The sequence below is a fragment of the Zingiber officinale genome, chromosome 4B (assembly GCF_018446385.1).
Source record: "Zingiber officinale cultivar Zhangliang chromosome 4B, Zo_v1.1, whole genome shotgun sequence".
NCBI classification, from domain to species: domain Eukaryota; kingdom Viridiplantae; phylum Streptophyta; class Magnoliopsida; order Zingiberales; family Zingiberaceae; genus Zingiber; species Zingiber officinale.
The window spans coordinates 4,941,206-4,957,838 of NC_055993.1; the positions used below are offsets into that span (position 1 = coordinate 4,941,206).

The following is a 16,633-nucleotide window of genomic DNA, read 5'->3' on the forward strand; positions in this document are numbered from 1 at the left end:
TATAACCATATTGAGGAGGATTTGTTCTTCTGAGTTCGAAGAAGACACAATTTTCGTCATTGGATGATCGAACATCTCATCAGTCTTTACTAGCAGATAGTTATAAGAGGCCAAATGCACTTTAACTCTTGAATCATTTACATTTTAAAAGCATTATGGAAGGAACACACAAAATGTAGCCATTTAATTACATAAAATCGTTCAGATTGTCAAATCAGGAGTCTCCAGGTTCCATAATATAGTCTCCAAACTTTTTTGCTGTATGCACATAACTTTCAGTCTTCCATCATTCATTGAAATCCTCATCATTAAGCGAAGGCTAATGTGTGGATTCATCTTCATCCTCCCTCATCACATGCTCCCACTCAAAAGGCCAACTCCCTTGCTTGTGTACATAATCCTCAGTTGTACTAGGCCAACTCCCTTGCTTGTGTACATAATCCTCAGTTGTACTAGGCCAACTACCTTGCTTGTGTGCCATGTAGGACTGGATCAGTGATCCATTCAAAGGGCCTGGTAACATTTGGCTTGCATCTTCATATCCTGAAACATGTAGAGATGGTCTTGCTTCATCGTTGGCAACACTGTTGATTAACCCTATATCAGCAAGATTTGCAATCATGCCAGGATTGTTTTTGGTTGCATTTTCAGCTGTGTGCCTTGCAGCACTCTCTTGGTCAAGAATGTACTCTGCTTCGGTGCTTCTGTAAACAGAGTTGTTGTCTCGATCTTTAAGAATCTTAAATCGAGCCATGACAGATGATTCGACATCCTCCGCCTTGCTTGATTCATGGTTTGCTGTTGCACTGAATTGACTTTCTTGTTCTGTTATACCTTCAATATCTTTGGGCTTCAAAGGTGAATCTTGCACCTTGAGGTCACGTGGAGAGTGCAGACTTGAAGATATGTTGGATTGTGGAGGCTTATCTGGAAAATAAAAAAAGGTCAAAATGAGAAATCACTAATTTTAGGAAAGAGGAGGCCAATTTGAGAATAGGGGCTTACAGCTTTCTGATTCAGTCTTCATTTGAGCAATTAGAAGTTCTTGCTTTAATCTACAGGCCAAAACTTCTGCTTGTAGCCAGAGATTCTTGTACAACGATGCTTGTCTGCTGTCATCAGTTTCGGTAAAACTTTGTGATAGTGCATTCTCAATTGTCTGCAGATTTATGATATATACAATAGACAGGAAATTAATGGTCAAAAAGATAGACAAAATGGTAAATACAAAAGGCTAATAAATTTACCTGTGTCATTCTCTTGTCAACTTTGCTGAGATATGCATCACCTCCCTTGACCACAAAATTGTCAAACTCATCATTAGAAAAATTGCATCCGGACAGTGTCATTCCCTTCACGTTGCAATTTTGGATGTTGTTATTCCTCTTTAGATCTCTGGCTTTTAAACATTTAATGCAGGAACAAGCAATCCTTACACTTGAACAATGACAAAAACCAACAATATCCTGCCAAATTGACATCAAGTTAGTGTGGGGGAAAAAAATTTAGAATAAAAGCTGCCTGTATGATAAGTGGAAAAAAAATAGCTTCCGAAGCACTTTGAACAAGTTATTCTCATTGTACCATAATCAAGTCCATGGCAAGTACCTCCTTGTCTCTGAGGAGCAATGCGATATTGTTAATGGCTGCATAGAGAAGTTTGTAATCATGTGGTTTCAATTCTTTGCTCCAGCGAGAGTTGGTAGATAACAGTTCCACTGAAGAACCATGTATTAATTTAACGAGCTCCTCCATTCTTTTCAGCGGTGGGCCTGAAGAGTAAAAAAGTAAACAATAATAAAAATATTTCATGTGACAAAATTTTGTTCCAGATCTTTATTAAGAAAAACCAAATAAGTCGAATAAGCAACAATCAACTAGACCGCTAAGAGTGTCGATGTTCTCGTTAACGCCCTTTGCAGGTAGAAAATTGCTTGCAGTATTGCTTTCCGTTTCAACAAATTTTGCAGGAAAAACATTTTGTACATTGGCCGTTTTCTCTGCTTCGTTGGTTTGCCTTGTTTGTTCCCTAGGGGTATAGTCAAACCAAATCTCATTTTCTTGATCTTTTCTACCGCCAGACAATTTTCTCTCTGCACCTTCAGAAATCTGTTGTATGCTTGATGAAACAGCTGGTGAGCATTCTGACTGTTCTGAAGCAGGACTTATCTTAATGTCATCAAAATTCAAGTTTCCAACTTGTTCTGCAGAATTATTTGAGTTTCCAACACCAAGAATTTGGTTATGTTCATGACATGAATCATTCTTGAATGATTCATATTCTACAGCTAGCGTTTCGTCAATGGTAAATGGGAACTGTTGTGATGCTGGAGCACCTTTCCAACATGGTGAGTCAACAGCAAGATTAAGCTGATCAAATGCTTCTGAAGAACTCTTGGTGGATTTATTCAGATCTAAGGAATTGCAGTTAGATGGAGAAGAATCAGCAATCACCACATTTCCTAACCTCAACTTGGAAGTCAACATGGAAGGAAGATTTGAAGGGTTTTCTGTAGCATGATTATTATTGGGAAGTGAATCCCTTATAGAAGATGCAGGTAAGACATTAGAATTTGTTGTGTTGTAGTCTTCCCAAATCCTCTCATCATATCCCTCTTTTGGATCCATGTTTTTATGGAGATTAACCTCCTTTGACCTAGAGGGTATAACTGATGGATCATCTACCTTATGTAGCACTTCATGATGAACCTTCACAGATGACAATGTTGGGTTGATGTTTGTACTAGTTGTGGAATTTGACGGCGCATATGATTCAGTTGACGTGGAGCATGCGGTAGATGAATAGAAAATTATTGGATACATAGAGCATGAATCAAGTTGTGCCATGTAACGGTCATAAGCAGAGTTTGAAATATAAGTATCATGTAATCCCATTGCAGAAGTTGAGCCAGTTGCAGCAGTTGACAATTGAGGGTTGAAAATTGTATAAGAGGATGCATTGTCTTGCTCATATTTTTCTGGTGGGTGGTCATCCAGTAGCCATTCAATGCTTCGGGATCCAAATTGTTCTTTTCCTGTTAGCGAATCCAACAATTTTTTCAAACGAACATCATAAGAATCATTGTTATGATACAAAATGCCAACCAAAACAACGATAAATTTTTATCTAACATCTTTGACGCCAAAAATCACTTAAAACCAGACACTTATGATAACAAAAAAAATGCAAATTTGAAGTACTTGACATTTAAAATAATGAGGTTAATCTTGCCTAATTTTAGGTGAAAGATCAATACATATGAGAACCATAAGTACCATTTCTTGACATTTTTATGAGTAGGATATGCCACCCAACAATGGCAGCACATCATGGTCAAGAAGGCTGATGGCCATCAGAAAAAGAAAAATGAAAATTTGGATGTTTCAGTGCAATAACTGAAGCGAATCCAGAAGCAAATAGAAACGAGAAGATAAATTAAAATATGAATTATCTCAAGATATCTTATTGTTGATCCATTGCTCCGTAGGTTGCTTAGTTGTCTCACACTCAACTGAAATTTAACATCACCTTTTCCCATAAATTTAAAAAGGTGTATTTCAGTTTAGAAAAGTAATCTCCATGCATGTTAAGAACAAGTTGATGATATACAATAGACAAAATCCTATTTTGAATATTTCATCATTCACTTTCTACCCGTGAAGAATTATTAGGAACACTGAGAGGTTTTTGACTGTTTCGATTTAATTTTGACAATCGATGGATGTTACAATATATATCTTTTAGGAGAAAATAGTAGACACTCAGCAGGGTCTGAGGAGTCAAGGAGTTGTAGTTCATTTGCAGAAATAACAGCAACGAACAAGAACAAAATGCCAGATTTAACCTTATTTATCCATTGTTAGTTCCATAACTAAATGCAAATGACCGTCTCACGGTGAGAGCCTTTTAACTGATTAGCCTAGAAAAATGTGGTGATAAGAAAATGTTGCAACTTTTACAGATATCAACAAACTCTTCAAGTCATTTTTTGAGGTTCACACGAGCATCAAAAACAGCAACCAAAATGAAAATCTATCTTGGAACTTATTATAGAATATAGTAAGTATAGTTAACTGAATTAATCCAGTAAAAAATACTAACATCATAAACAGAGTTCCTTTTCTGTCCATGTTAAAAAGTGTAAATGCCTAATTGTAAGTTAACACCAAAAATAAACATAGAAAAACTAACAATATAATGAAATCACCTTCCTGAAAAGATAGTGTGTGACTAGAATTGGGTCCCATCCTTGTCACCCCATCAGCATGCTTTACTCTCCCCATCTCCTCCAGGGATGGCTTATTCCACTGCGCAGGCCCAAGTTCAGAATGGGCCAATGAGGTCCCACAGGAATCAATTAGCGCTTGCAGTTCAGAGACGTGATGGTAGTGCGGATAGTAGGAATGACCAAAGGGTGTGCTAACAGATCCAGATGGAAGCATCTCTGCTGCAGTGTTGTGGGGAGGCAATTGAGAGGTGGAGGTGTGATAAGCAAGGAGAGAGTCTGTGAATGATTCAATGAGGACAGGTTGATGTTATAAAATCGCCAAAAGATATATTATAAACACTCAAAGGTCTGTGACTTTCAATTTATTTGAGACAACCACCAGGTATTATCTTTTCACCATTAAATGCAACAATTTTTATAAAATATATTGATTATGGTGAAAAAGGGAAGGGCAGCAGAATCCTTGATTTCTGTTTAGGAGAATCTTTAGACTAATATATCTTTCTAGGAGTAAATATAAGAAACTCGGTCCAAAAATAAAAGGATTTTGTATTTCATACGCAGAAAAGATAGGAAGAAATTGCCAGATTTAGCTTTATTTATCCATGGTCAGTTAGCTCCCCAACTGAGCAAATGACTGTCAGAACCAAGGAAAACTTTTTGATTGATGAACCTATAATAATGTGGCAAAAAAAAAAATTGCAATTTTCATTGATATCAGAACATTCAATTTTTTCTAGAATTTCAGTTAATAAGAGCATCAAAAACAAAAACTATAGTGAAGATCTATCATGGTGCCTATAGGGAATACAGAAGTATTATCGATCCTACTTGATCCAGTAAAACGTACTACATTAAAATAAAGCAGTCCAATTCATACGCAAGATAAAAACGGTTCCTTCATACTCTCCACCTTAAAATGATGTAAATATCTAATTTTAAATCATCGTCAAAAGTAACACTAGAAAAACTAGGGTAACAAGGAAATTACCTTCCTGAAAAGATGGCCCCTTGTATCTAAAAGGTGGTTCTGTGACTTCTGTCAATGGCACCTCGTTAGTACGCTTTACTCGCTTTGCCTCCTCATCGACTGGCTTAATCAGCAGGGCAGAGTTAAGTTTAGAATAGGCCGATGAGGACCCAAAGAGATCATCGAGAGCCCATCGTTGCGAGTCCGGATAGTAGTGGGCGTAGTAGGGTTCAACGTCGGCGGCGCTACCGGTACGGGATGGTGCCGCAAATTCAGAATAGAACGTTGGCCCATTGGTCCCGACGAGCGACTGCACCCGCACCCGGCGTCCCGAGTTGGGAACACAAGGGGTGGCGCTACCGAACCGGGATGGGAGAGATTCTGCGACGTCGTTGTGCGGGAGCAATCGTGAGGTGGGGAAATCGGGGAATAATAGAGAGTCGGGAGGGTGTGGGGGTAGCTGAGGCGCCAGAGGCGGGGTGGGAGAAACGTGATCGAGGGTGAAGGGGGGAGCCAGCGCCGAGAGGGTGGAAGAATAAGAGGGGTGCAGCAGAGCCCGCGGCGTCAGTGAAGGGGGAGAGAGTGAGGGAGATGGAAGGGGAGGGAGTGGCAGCGTCTCCTGGTGGTCGCCGGGAGGCGCACCGCCGGGGAACATCATCGCCCCTGCTGAAAGGCAGACGACCGCGGTGGAGTGAGATTTGGGCGACGAAACTAATTGAGGAAAAATGATGTATAAATAGTAATTCGAGTTATGATAATTCGGAAATAAATCTTTAAATCAAATTAAAAATAAATAAATTCAATAATAAGTAAGTTAAATTTGAGGGACGAAGAGAAATCCGAAGCCGTCCGATGGAGATCGAAGCGCCCACCGTGTTCCAATTGCTAATGCAAAATTGGTTCGGTGTATAAATACGGCCGAGAGATCTCGATTTCCCTCCTCCATCCCTGTCTGGACTCTGGAGGAACGTTCGCCGAGGGGAGGAGCAAAATTTGGAAGCGAGGCTCGCGCTGCAACCAGGTATCGGATATCGTCTCTTCTTCCCCATTTCCTCCCTTTCCCTCTTCCGATCGGATGTCTTTCCTCCTCGTAATGTTCCGGTTCAATTTTCTGAGATGATTTTACTTGCGCTGATCGAATTGATTCCTAGATCTGGAGTGTGGCAGTTTGATTCAGTTCTTTGTTTGTGGATCTGCTAAATTTGCAGTAATGAGGCTGAGATCTTTTCCTTATCTTGATTATCGGGTTCGGGTATCAGAGAGATACTCGAGAGTAGATCTAGATGCAGAATCGATGCATTAATTCAGATCTTGGGGATCTGATTCATAGTATTGGCATGGAAGGTAAAAGTGATTTTGCAGGGAGAAGTTCGGCTATTTCTTATTAGAGATCTTGCGGATCTTTTTCAATGGAAATAGACTTTGTGTTCGGTGTTCCTGAAACAAAGGCTTTCTTTTTGGATGTAATTTTTTCCGCTGATAGATTCTTAGATCCACGAATGATATGCATCACAATTTAACATGTGCAGAAGTCTATGTTGATATGAGTAAAATTGCATGCCTATGATGCACACGGCTATTTTTATGACACTTAACACTGACTCTCTTTGTATCTACTTCAAATAGATGTAAGAATAGTGTTTGGCTGATCTTGAAACGCATATTTGATGCCCTGGCTGCATGATTTGCTTTCTCTGAAAATATTTCTCAGCAGTTTTTTTTACTTTCAATGATATAATTTTAAATGCATGCTAAATAAACCTGTCTTTATTGTTTCAGTTAGCACACACCAGAATTAGCTTGTATTCATGGGCACAATGGTAGATTCTAGCAAGGTATCTTACTTTCAGATCTCCTCCAGAATTGTATTCAATCATTTTAATTGAAAGGAGATTGCTCTTAAATAAAGAATGAACATACACCATCAGGAGTTGTGTTTCTCCCTTTGGCAAAATCATAGTTCTTTGGCAGTTGGCTTTATGCTCTTTTTTTTTAAAAAAATTCAAATTGCCTTTATAGGACAGACAAAATGCATAAAAAATATATGAACTTCAAGATATTTCTTAAATGTTTGAACGCAGGATGCTACTGTGAGTTTCCCAGGCGACAAGAAGATCACAGTCGTTTTTGTGCTCGGTAACAGTTTATTGCTTACTAAAAAAACAATGGCAATTTTTTAGCCCATTTGATTTACTAGAAATATCACCATGAATTATTTGCTTAATCTAAATCCATACAACTTTCCGTATTCTCTCATTTAAGAAGCGAGAAGATGAGCATTTTGATATTGTCAAGGAAAGACTTCTATTCAGTGAAATATTAGAATTGGGGCACTAACCTGTGTTTTCTAAAGCTGAGGATATAAGAAAGGATGCCTTTCCCTTCTTGTTGGTAGAAAACCTATACTATTGTAAGAGAATTTGAGGATCTTTATATTGCACACTCTATACTGTTGTAAGAAAGGATATGTCTTGCCCAATGTACCACAGTTTGCCAAATAGTCCCTGCTATCTCCCATAAGACTACAAAATCCAAACAACTAAACTAAGTATTCAAACTCACAAGTCAATTCGGTACCATGCTAGTTTATTATCCTAGAATCTTGCCATCTACAGGGTATCCTTGTTGTAAGAGAGCCAAAGGGCTTTCACAATATACTTTTACTCCAGATGTTACTAGTGGCCCTTACAAGGCTAATGTTGCATTCTATCTACCCTTCCATGGGCATACTTGCTCTTGTATCAGACTCATAGTTTGTTCCAAGATTAAATCATTCATCCTAAATAACAAATGAGAATATTACAGTGTCAGGAAGCCTTCTTTTTGGCAATTGCATTCTTTGTATTTCCTTGTACTCTTTCTATATGTGAAGTTGTCATTTATCTCCTATAATATAATTGAGATTTTTTTGCTTATATGACTCTATGGAATTATATTTGAAGATAGATGCTGATTGCAATGCAAAGTTGATACATGTGAATTTCATTTTAACTTTTTTTTTCTACATGTGCATTTGTTGGTAGTTAAATGCCTTTATATTTTCTCTTTTTGTGTTTGATTTTCAACCTGATGTATATAACAGGGGGACCTGGCAGTGGAAAAGGCACACAGTGTGCAAAGATTGTTGAAAACTATGGGTTCACCCATCTCAGTGCTGGAGATCTTCTCCGTGCAGAAATCAAATCTGGCTCTGAAAATGGGTATCTTACTACATTCGATCTATTATTTACTTCGCGTAGATGTATAAATGCAACTTTGTTGCTTTTATTAGCATTATAATTAGGTTTCATCGTTCAGCACTAACCATTAACTTGTGGAATTAGGTTGGGGTATGTAAGAATACAACAACAATAATCAAATTGTTATCTCACTAAGTGGGGTTGGCGTTGGCGTAGACATATGTAGGAATAACTAGTAGAATTAGGCCTCCTAATCAATTACCTTATAGTTGGCTAGCTGATCATGACCACAGCTAACTGGCAAGTTTCCTGAAGTGATTCAATGTACAGGTTTTTAATTAGATGCGAGGATTATGTTGACTGCAGTAGTATGCCAGTGGTTAGTTTTGCAAAATTGTTTGAATGAAAGTAACTTTTCATTGTAAGAGGACAAAAGAAATACACAACACAAGCCATTATAAAAATTAGTCAACATATATTCTACCTGCTGTTTTGAAGACTAGCATTCTCAATTGAAGGATATGATCACGTCAAATATCCTAATACTCGCTCCTACTTGGATTGTTAACTAGAAGGATTTTATTTTTCTCTGACCACATTCTTTCTCCAGTACCATGATATCAAACATGATAAAGGAAGGGAAAATTGTCCCTGCTGAGGTTACTATTGATCTTCTGAAGAAGGCTATGATTGAGTGTGGAAATGACAGATTTCTTATTGATGGCTTTCCTAGAAATGAAGAGAACCGAGCTGCTTTTGAAAATGGGGTAATTCAACAATATGATATCTGTTACTAACACTTCAATTTAAATCATACGATAAGGCTATTACATTTTTTTTTTCCTGTTTTTTACAGACAAAGATTGAGCCAGAGTTCATACTATTTTTTGATTGTCCAGAGGAAGAGATGGAACATAGACTTCTAAGCCGCAACCAGGTTATTTCAGCAAGGATTTTTTTTCTGTAATTTTGTATTTCCCCAATTAGGCAAATTATTAATTTTCTGCATGATGCAGGGGAGAGTTGATGATAACATTGAGACCATAAGAAAGCGCTTCAGAGTTTTCGTTGAATCCAGTCTACCAGTAATTGAACACTATAACCTGAAGGGCAGGGTTAGAAGGGTACTATGATAAAATTGCAATTATGAAATCTTCATTTAATCACTCTCTTATATATTTTTGCCCAAAGATACTACAAAAATATTCCCACTATGAACATGTCAGCAAGGAGAGCCAACTTTCTATCACCATTGAAGTCATTTCTTACTCTTTTCCCCCTTTACCGTTATTAGTATTATTTTTTCTTTTTTGTAATTCCCACCCATGACCATGGGTAGTTTCAGTTCCCTTTCAGAAGGTGTTATAAAAATTTAGTGCTAACATGGCATTGCTAGCACTCTCTATGGTTAAAACTTTGGCATGTTTTAACCTAGCCGACCTCTTTTTTCGAACTATGCAGGGCTAATAAAATATGACCACCTTGGAGCTGAGTATTGAGTTTTATTTTTGTGCTTGGTCTCCTTGCTGAATCTGCAGACTCCTTGGAGAATTGATAAAACATGCAGCAAAGCATTCTAATCTAATACTTATAATGTAGCAGAAAAACTTACTGAGCATACATTTAACATTTGTCTGATCTTATTTTCACTGTGAACCTTCATCATGGATTAATGTGGATGTCTATAATCATTTATTAGTATATAGTGGTAGGTTCTTGGTCTTCTTTCCAAAAAGGTTGTGGATGCATACTAAAGTTATCTGATAGGGTTAATATCTTTTTTGGCCTTAAAGGTAAATGCCGCGAAACCCATTGAGGAGGTCTTTGAAGATGTGAAGGCCATTTTTGCTCCGTTCCACACCAAAGTAAGATCACATTATGAATCTTTTAAGATCCAGTTTTATTTTCATGTCCAGCATATTATTGACTTATTGTTGATTCATTTCAGTGATAATGATCATTGATAGACTAATGTGAAAGGGCAATCATGTCTATAAATCGTAGTTTATAATTTGACCTCTATGGTACTGGGAATTAAACTGGTGCTGTAGCATTCAATGTACCATGCACACTACACGAGAGAAAGCTCAATGATTTCTTTCATTCCTTTGCTTTACGGACACTGCATATTTTCTAGAACTAGTTTGCATCGAATGAGGGATAAAAAATTATAATCCTGAGTTGTTTGCTAATCATAAAAATAGAACATCACGTGTCCATATCTAAACTTATGCATTGCTGCTTTTATACTTGCTCATGTACCTTTTGCATGTACTCTTGCAGGTTTGAGTAGACATGCTTCTATGTTAATCAACTCTATCTAAAGGTAAGTTGTTCTGATATACTTCTTTTGCTGGACAACCATGTGGATCAAATCTATTGCATGACTTGTTCATAAATTACGTAATTCATTTGGATGAACTATGCCATTTATCTCCTCAAATTATTACCTTTGGATTTAGAAATAAAAAACAATCAAAAACAGATTTCAGGTTTAAGAAAAAAATGTCGGTAGGGCACCTTCATACTGTTCCCAAGGGTTGTTTAACCCCTGCCCGAGTCCTGCTAATGTCTATCAAAATTCCGGTAAAAGGTACATAATTGAGTTCTAATACTGTCCACCTGTCCACACGTGGGAGGGTAAGAGCAGAAACTTTAGATTATACTCTTTTGTATTGATTTAAAATATGGATCATTAACTTCTAGCCACAAGGCTTCTGATAGAATTTTAATCAAAGGATACACTACTACAATGCTTGGAATCATAGGATATAGATACTTGACTTTGGTTGGTAATCATTGCGGTTTTCTTTTATTTGTGTATACTATCGACACAACCAGTCGAATACACCCTTGAGCACACACATTACCAACTTTGAATTGTTTGTGACTTTGCGGTGTGTGCAAGAGAATTCATTGAATTGGGCTCATCGTTCATGCACATCCCTCTTGATCAGCTTCCGGACCATTACATCGATCCTCCACTCTCTCCATGGACCTCTTTCATTCTCCAACCCTATTAGAGCAAGTCGACAATAGTGGTGACTTGCTATATATTGAATATTTGGCATTGTTCCATTCCTATAGATATAGATCTACCACATCACACTAACTCTGCCTCCTCTCATTCTGATATGGTCAGCTTGAACGCCCATCAATCTGATGACTTCTCTGGCTTCTAATGATCTATGAGCCTGGTCTAGCTCGACACCCTTACATATTTATCTTAAAAATTTAGTTTTTGAGCCAGAGTTTTGGTTTGCAGCAAGAACAAAACAGTAGCAATACCATGTCAGTGTGCCGACAAGAGATGTAGGTGGCACCAATGAAGAGGGACCAAAGAAGTAGAAGGGGTGGCTTAATCCATCCAAATCAAAGACGTCGTATGCATGTCATCAGAATGAGAACAATAGGGAAGGTAATAGGGATTATGGGATTAGATTCAATGGGATACAGTTTATGGGTTAACGAGTCAACAGTTTAATAAACAATCCGTTAGGTACTAATCTAGGTTAAAGTAGAGCTTCATGACCTTTGGCTCAGGCTCCTTGTTTGTAGTAGGCCTGCAACAAAGAAGTAATCTGCAGCAGCAATCAAGCGATAGCAGGCAGTGAGCAATGGAGGGCTTGAAGTAGGTTTAGTTTGAGTTAAAGGCATTTCATATTTGCTTCACAGGCAGAATAATATGTTTCCCATACCGATGGCATTTCAATCGATCCATGTTTTATCCTTACTCCATATAGGACGTTTAGTGGTCAAACATTTGATTGTCCAAAGTTTCGGTTATGTGGTCACTCGTATCTTTATGACCATGGTGCAACATAGTCTTGATACATATTAAAGATGTAATCATCTACGTTCTGGAAGTGCAGTACAATAAAAGGCTCTGTCTTTAGCTTGAATATCTTCCTGATTTAGGCATCTTACCATTGTAGATTACAGGTTGCTCTGGAGCAGGTTCCGATGATTTATTGGTCCATTTCAGAGTTATATAAACGAGCCGTTCATTTGTTCGCAACATGTATTGTTCTATTTGCAATTATACCCATAGTCAAAAGTCGACTTACAGCTTTATGTTATTGCTATTGAATTTGGCATAAAGATCATGTTATTTCTTCGTTAATCCAGTATGCGTTTGCAAGTTATGCATTCTTTGTAACAAATCATAAACACAATCTTCTTATAGTCACTATCATGGTTTGATTGATGCTGTATTTTTTTTTAAAGACAAATCACTGCTATGTTAATTTTTGTTCGTCACAGAAAAACCAATAAACAATATTGCACTCACCAGTAATATGAATTGCACTTTTAGGTTGATGAAAGAAAGATACAGAAAAACGTCCTCTTTTAGGAACTTTAAACAACTAACCGTAGCCAAAAAAACTTTAATTTTGGATCTACATTCTGAGATTTTTTTTTAAAGCAATGTTTTTCTTATCATCCGACAACGCCACATGTAAGCGGAGGAAAACTGTGGCCATATGAAACTCACTAGGGATGATAATGGACGGAAATGAATTTATCATCCTCATCTCCGCCTTCAAATTTTATCCCCGTCCTCATCTCTACTCTCATTCTCATTTTTTTCAAGTTCAAGAAATATCCTAACATGAACCATTAGGCTTTCCTCTCTAAATTAATTTTATATTATTATTATTTTACTATTAATATTAATATCAGTAATAATAATAATTTTAATATTAATATTATTATTAATTTTTTTAATATTAATATTATTATTAATTTTTTAAAATTATTATTATTATTATTATTTTTTCAGGACGGATTCGGGGATGGGGACAATATCTCCATACCTATCCCGAACCCGTCCCATCTCCGAAAAAAATCTCCGAACCCGTCCCCATCCCCGAATAAATCGAGGATCCCGTCTTCATTTTAGATTTTCCCCACAGATCCCCGTGGAAAAAATTACCATGTCTAACTCTCACTAACTCCCCTAATTTGCAACGACTGAACAATAAAAATGAGTGCAGGTACATACATGAGAAAATGCCTCGGTTACTATAATTAATCTGCTCGAGAAAAGACAAATTAAGTTCTAAACAAATAGGTTCACTTTCTCATTTCGACAAGTGCAGAAGATGTGTAAACTTTGCATGAATAGAGGATACACACAATAGCTGATACAAGCAATTCATGTTGGACATGGCTTCTAAGAGTGAGTCTTCTCAGTTCAGCATCATAACAGAATCAACTTTCAATAGGAGGATAATATTCATATATCCGACCCTAAACAGTGATCAGTGATCATAATATATACTTTCGACTAAAGGCTATTTCTATTTGTGAATATTGTGCACTTTACTTGTATATCAATGTAGGTGTAACTGAAACAATTCCTATGAAGAAGAGCGTTGCTATTGCTTTGACAATCATACAAGTCAGCCACTGACTTCAGTTCACCAAGGGTGGTTCCTGCCTGAAGGAATTATGGAAGCAATTAGTTTAAGCTCTCGTGACCGAGTAATTAAGTAGAGCAAAGGGAATTGTACCCGGACGGTCACATAGGCAGCTGGGATGAGTCCAATCAGAGTAGCCAGGAAGAAGATATGGTAAGGAACGTCAACTATAGGCGAAGCCATGCTAATGAATGTGTTTGGCAATGCAGGTGTCACCCTCAGGAATAACATGTACTTCAATAATTTCTCGCGCCTTCGAGCAACCTGTCCATGTATACCGAACTCATTAACCAGGTTGAGGTGCAAAATGTAGAACAGAGAATAGTATGTTGCAAATAAAGCAGAAAGTCCTGTGCGTGATAACTCGAATAGAATTATGATTTTAAATGTATTAATATGATCATTTCATCAAGCCTGTGATAGCCCTGACCATTTGAAGTTGATTATATGAGTCATATAATCGGATAAACACACTTGGTAGTAAATCCACAAAATCTCATCATTAAGCTGAAGTTAGTACCAACTATTTGAGATCGGTATCCAACCTGAACAATGGTAAACAATGCAGTAACTACTGACTTTCTTCCTAGGCAAACTTTAAGTAAACAACTAGAATGGGTTTCTCTTTCATTGATTTATCCCTACCATGAAATCCTAGCTCATCATGGAAAACGCAACATCAAATATGAGAGTAGCAGTTCACTGTTAGTAACAAAGGAAGCAAGAAAGAGACAGTAACTTCATGGGACAAGTAGGGTGGCGTTTCTCAAGAAAAGGCTAAAAAATAATTGATCATTGATGCAAAAAACATCATACCGCTCACGCCAAGCACCCCTCGATGAGACGAAGGGAGGTCTAAGTGGCTCCCTAAGTGGGAGAGTTACTTGCCACAGCAGCGACTCAAACCTTTGTCCATTGATGCAAGTCTACCACTTGGGTACCAACTCAGCTACATCCTGGGAGCCAAAAAATAATTGATCATGGACGAGAAGCTTGAGGTTCAAACATTACAAACTTTATATTATAAACCATAACTGAACTAAATCAGCAATTATCCTCAAAACCAGATAACGTGAAGGATTTTCATCATTATTTTACCTGATCCTGGAAGAGGCTCATCTTATCTGGCCACAATGCAGAAACCAATGGCCTTCCTATCATCTTTGACAGGAAATAGCAGGAGGATGCACCAGCAGTTGCTGCAAGAACCACCAATACCATGCCTCCAACAACTCCAAAGAGAGCTCAGCAAGCAGTGACAAAAACACTGTTCCACGGATCATGAAAGTCTGCATGAATATGTACACCGCAAAGTAGCATATCAAAACCTGCATTGTGTAGTCGCTTGTGTAGATTTCTAGATGATCCCTGGGCAAATTTCAAAAAGTATCAATATTATTCAGAAAGTATATAAGATTGAATGATGCTTAAGAGTAGCAAGATATTGTTTTTTGACTAGGAAAGACGATGGGTGGTTAAACAGAAGAAACAATCCCTCTCAACCTTTTTTTTTTTGTTCTAAAAAAATTGAAAACCAATCCAAAAAAAAAAGGCATTGCATTAGGTTCCTAAGTTTTCAGAAACCACAAGTACTGAAAAATAAAATAAAATAAAAATGCATTTTATGAAGAGATACCTGGAACAGGAACTTGTCAATTGTGTTTATGCTAACTATCCATAACTGATTCGGAGAATGCGAGTAGACCAAGGGAAGAAAAGAACATCATAAATTGATTTGTCATGTCATGATCTAAGGAATATATATGATTCAATCATTTACTTCCGCCCTTCTCTTTTCAAAAATCATTAAAAGTATGGGTACTGTTCCATTCCCTTTGCGAAGGCGTAATTAGTACTAAAAAACACACCCCAAAGCTAGAACCAAATCGATCCAGAGCCCGATAAAGACGACAAACGGATACTAAGTTTCAGCCAAAGATGGATCTCATCAAAGATCAATAAACACGCGAAATCTGAGGCCAAACCTTAGGATCTGGAGGTCCTTGAGGGTGCGAGGCAACTTTAGGAAGCTGGAATCGGAGGCCGGCATCGAGAGATAGATACCTGCGATACCCACGGCGAAGCTGGGGACCACAGCCGCCGCCGCCGCCGCCGCCGCTTTCAACCGAGTGAATGGGAGCCTACACTCGCCGCGCATCTCCCTTCCTCTCCCTCCCTGAACCGACCGAATCGCAAGGCGCAGCTTCCGCCTTCGACACGAGAGGCTCGATTTGGTTACAGAGAGAGCCAGGAAAGGATTGAGGTGCCGAATATTCACCGTAACGGGTTTAAACCATTTGCTTCAACGGGCCGCTCCATCTGATTCCTTCGGATTCGCCTGTCCTAGATAAGTCACAGAAGACGGGATTGGTTTTTTTTCATTCGTGCAAGTTATCAGGGCCCGCATGTGACAGGCACTATCGTACTAACAAATCAGAGTTATTCCTCCTCAGTGATGCAGAAAAAACGGGGGATCATTGTTGGGGCTTATATATTTAAAAGGGTCTTTTCCTATAGCTTTCTCTTTTTTTCAATCTACCTACAAATTTCACTTGATTTCAATTGATAATTAGGCAAGCCGAGTGAGTCCACCAAGAGAGATACAGGCAAGAACAAGCGCAATTAAAGAGCATGGATCCTCTAGTCTATAAAATATGGATAAGAAGATGAGTCATTTTTCATTATTGATGGAAAGTGATGATCTCCATTTATTTTATACGTGGAGTCATCACTCTCCATCAATGATGGAGAGTAGTTCATCCTCTAATTCACAAAACGCGGACAAGAAGATCTGAGCTGATTAAATTGTCCCCACGAGCATTGTGTAACCCT

General features: G+C 38.0%; 2 protein-coding genes and 1 pseudogene across 5 annotated transcripts; 1 reads left to right on the forward strand and 2 right to left on the reverse strand.

The window, feature by feature from the left end:
• Positions 1–64: 64 nt before the first annotated feature.
• LOC121974526 lies at positions 65–5,920 on the reverse strand. Of its 3 annotated transcripts, none has more exons than XM_042525638.1 (7): positions 5,221–5,920; positions 4,209–4,505; positions 1,884–3,035; positions 1,609–1,772; positions 1,248–1,466; positions 1,006–1,159; positions 65–927 (listed from the first exon to the last, which is right to left on the reverse strand). In XM_042525638.1, exons 1-7 carry the CDS (start codon positions 5,855–5,857, stop codon positions 320–322), a joined length of 3,231 nt encoding a protein of 1,076 aa, XP_042381572.1. In that variant the 5' UTR covers positions 5,858–5,920; the 3' UTR covers positions 65–319. The 3 variants fall into 3 exon arrangements, with proteins under 3 accessions (XP_042381572.1, XP_042381571.1, XP_042381573.1); XM_042525637.1 differs by having other exon boundaries at positions 1,585–1,772; XM_042525639.1 differs by lacking the exon at positions 4,209–4,505 and having other exon boundaries at positions 1,585–1,772.
• A 162-nt stretch (positions 5,921–6,082) lies between these two features.
• LOC121974527 (UMP-CMP kinase 4-like) lies at positions 6,083–12,585 on the forward strand. 2 transcript variants are annotated; one of them, XM_042525640.1, is made up of 10 exons: positions 6,083–6,220; positions 6,979–7,034; positions 7,281–7,335; positions 8,282–8,399; positions 8,989–9,145; positions 9,235–9,315; positions 9,395–9,502; positions 10,172–10,243; positions 10,662–10,704; positions 12,314–12,585. In XM_042525640.1, exons 2-9 carry the CDS (start codon positions 7,008–7,010, stop codon positions 10,665–10,667), a joined length of 624 nt encoding a protein of 207 aa, XP_042381574.1. In that variant the 5' UTR covers positions 6,083–6,220; positions 6,979–7,007; the 3' UTR covers positions 10,668–10,704; positions 12,314–12,585. The 2 variants fall into 2 exon arrangements, with proteins under 2 accessions (XP_042381574.1, XP_042381575.1); XM_042525641.1 differs by having other exon boundaries at positions 12,321–12,585.
• A 624-nt stretch (positions 12,586–13,209) lies between these two features.
• LOC121974529 lies at positions 13,210–16,039 on the reverse strand (annotated as a pseudogene).
• Between the last annotated feature and the right edge of the window lie 594 nt (positions 16,040–16,633).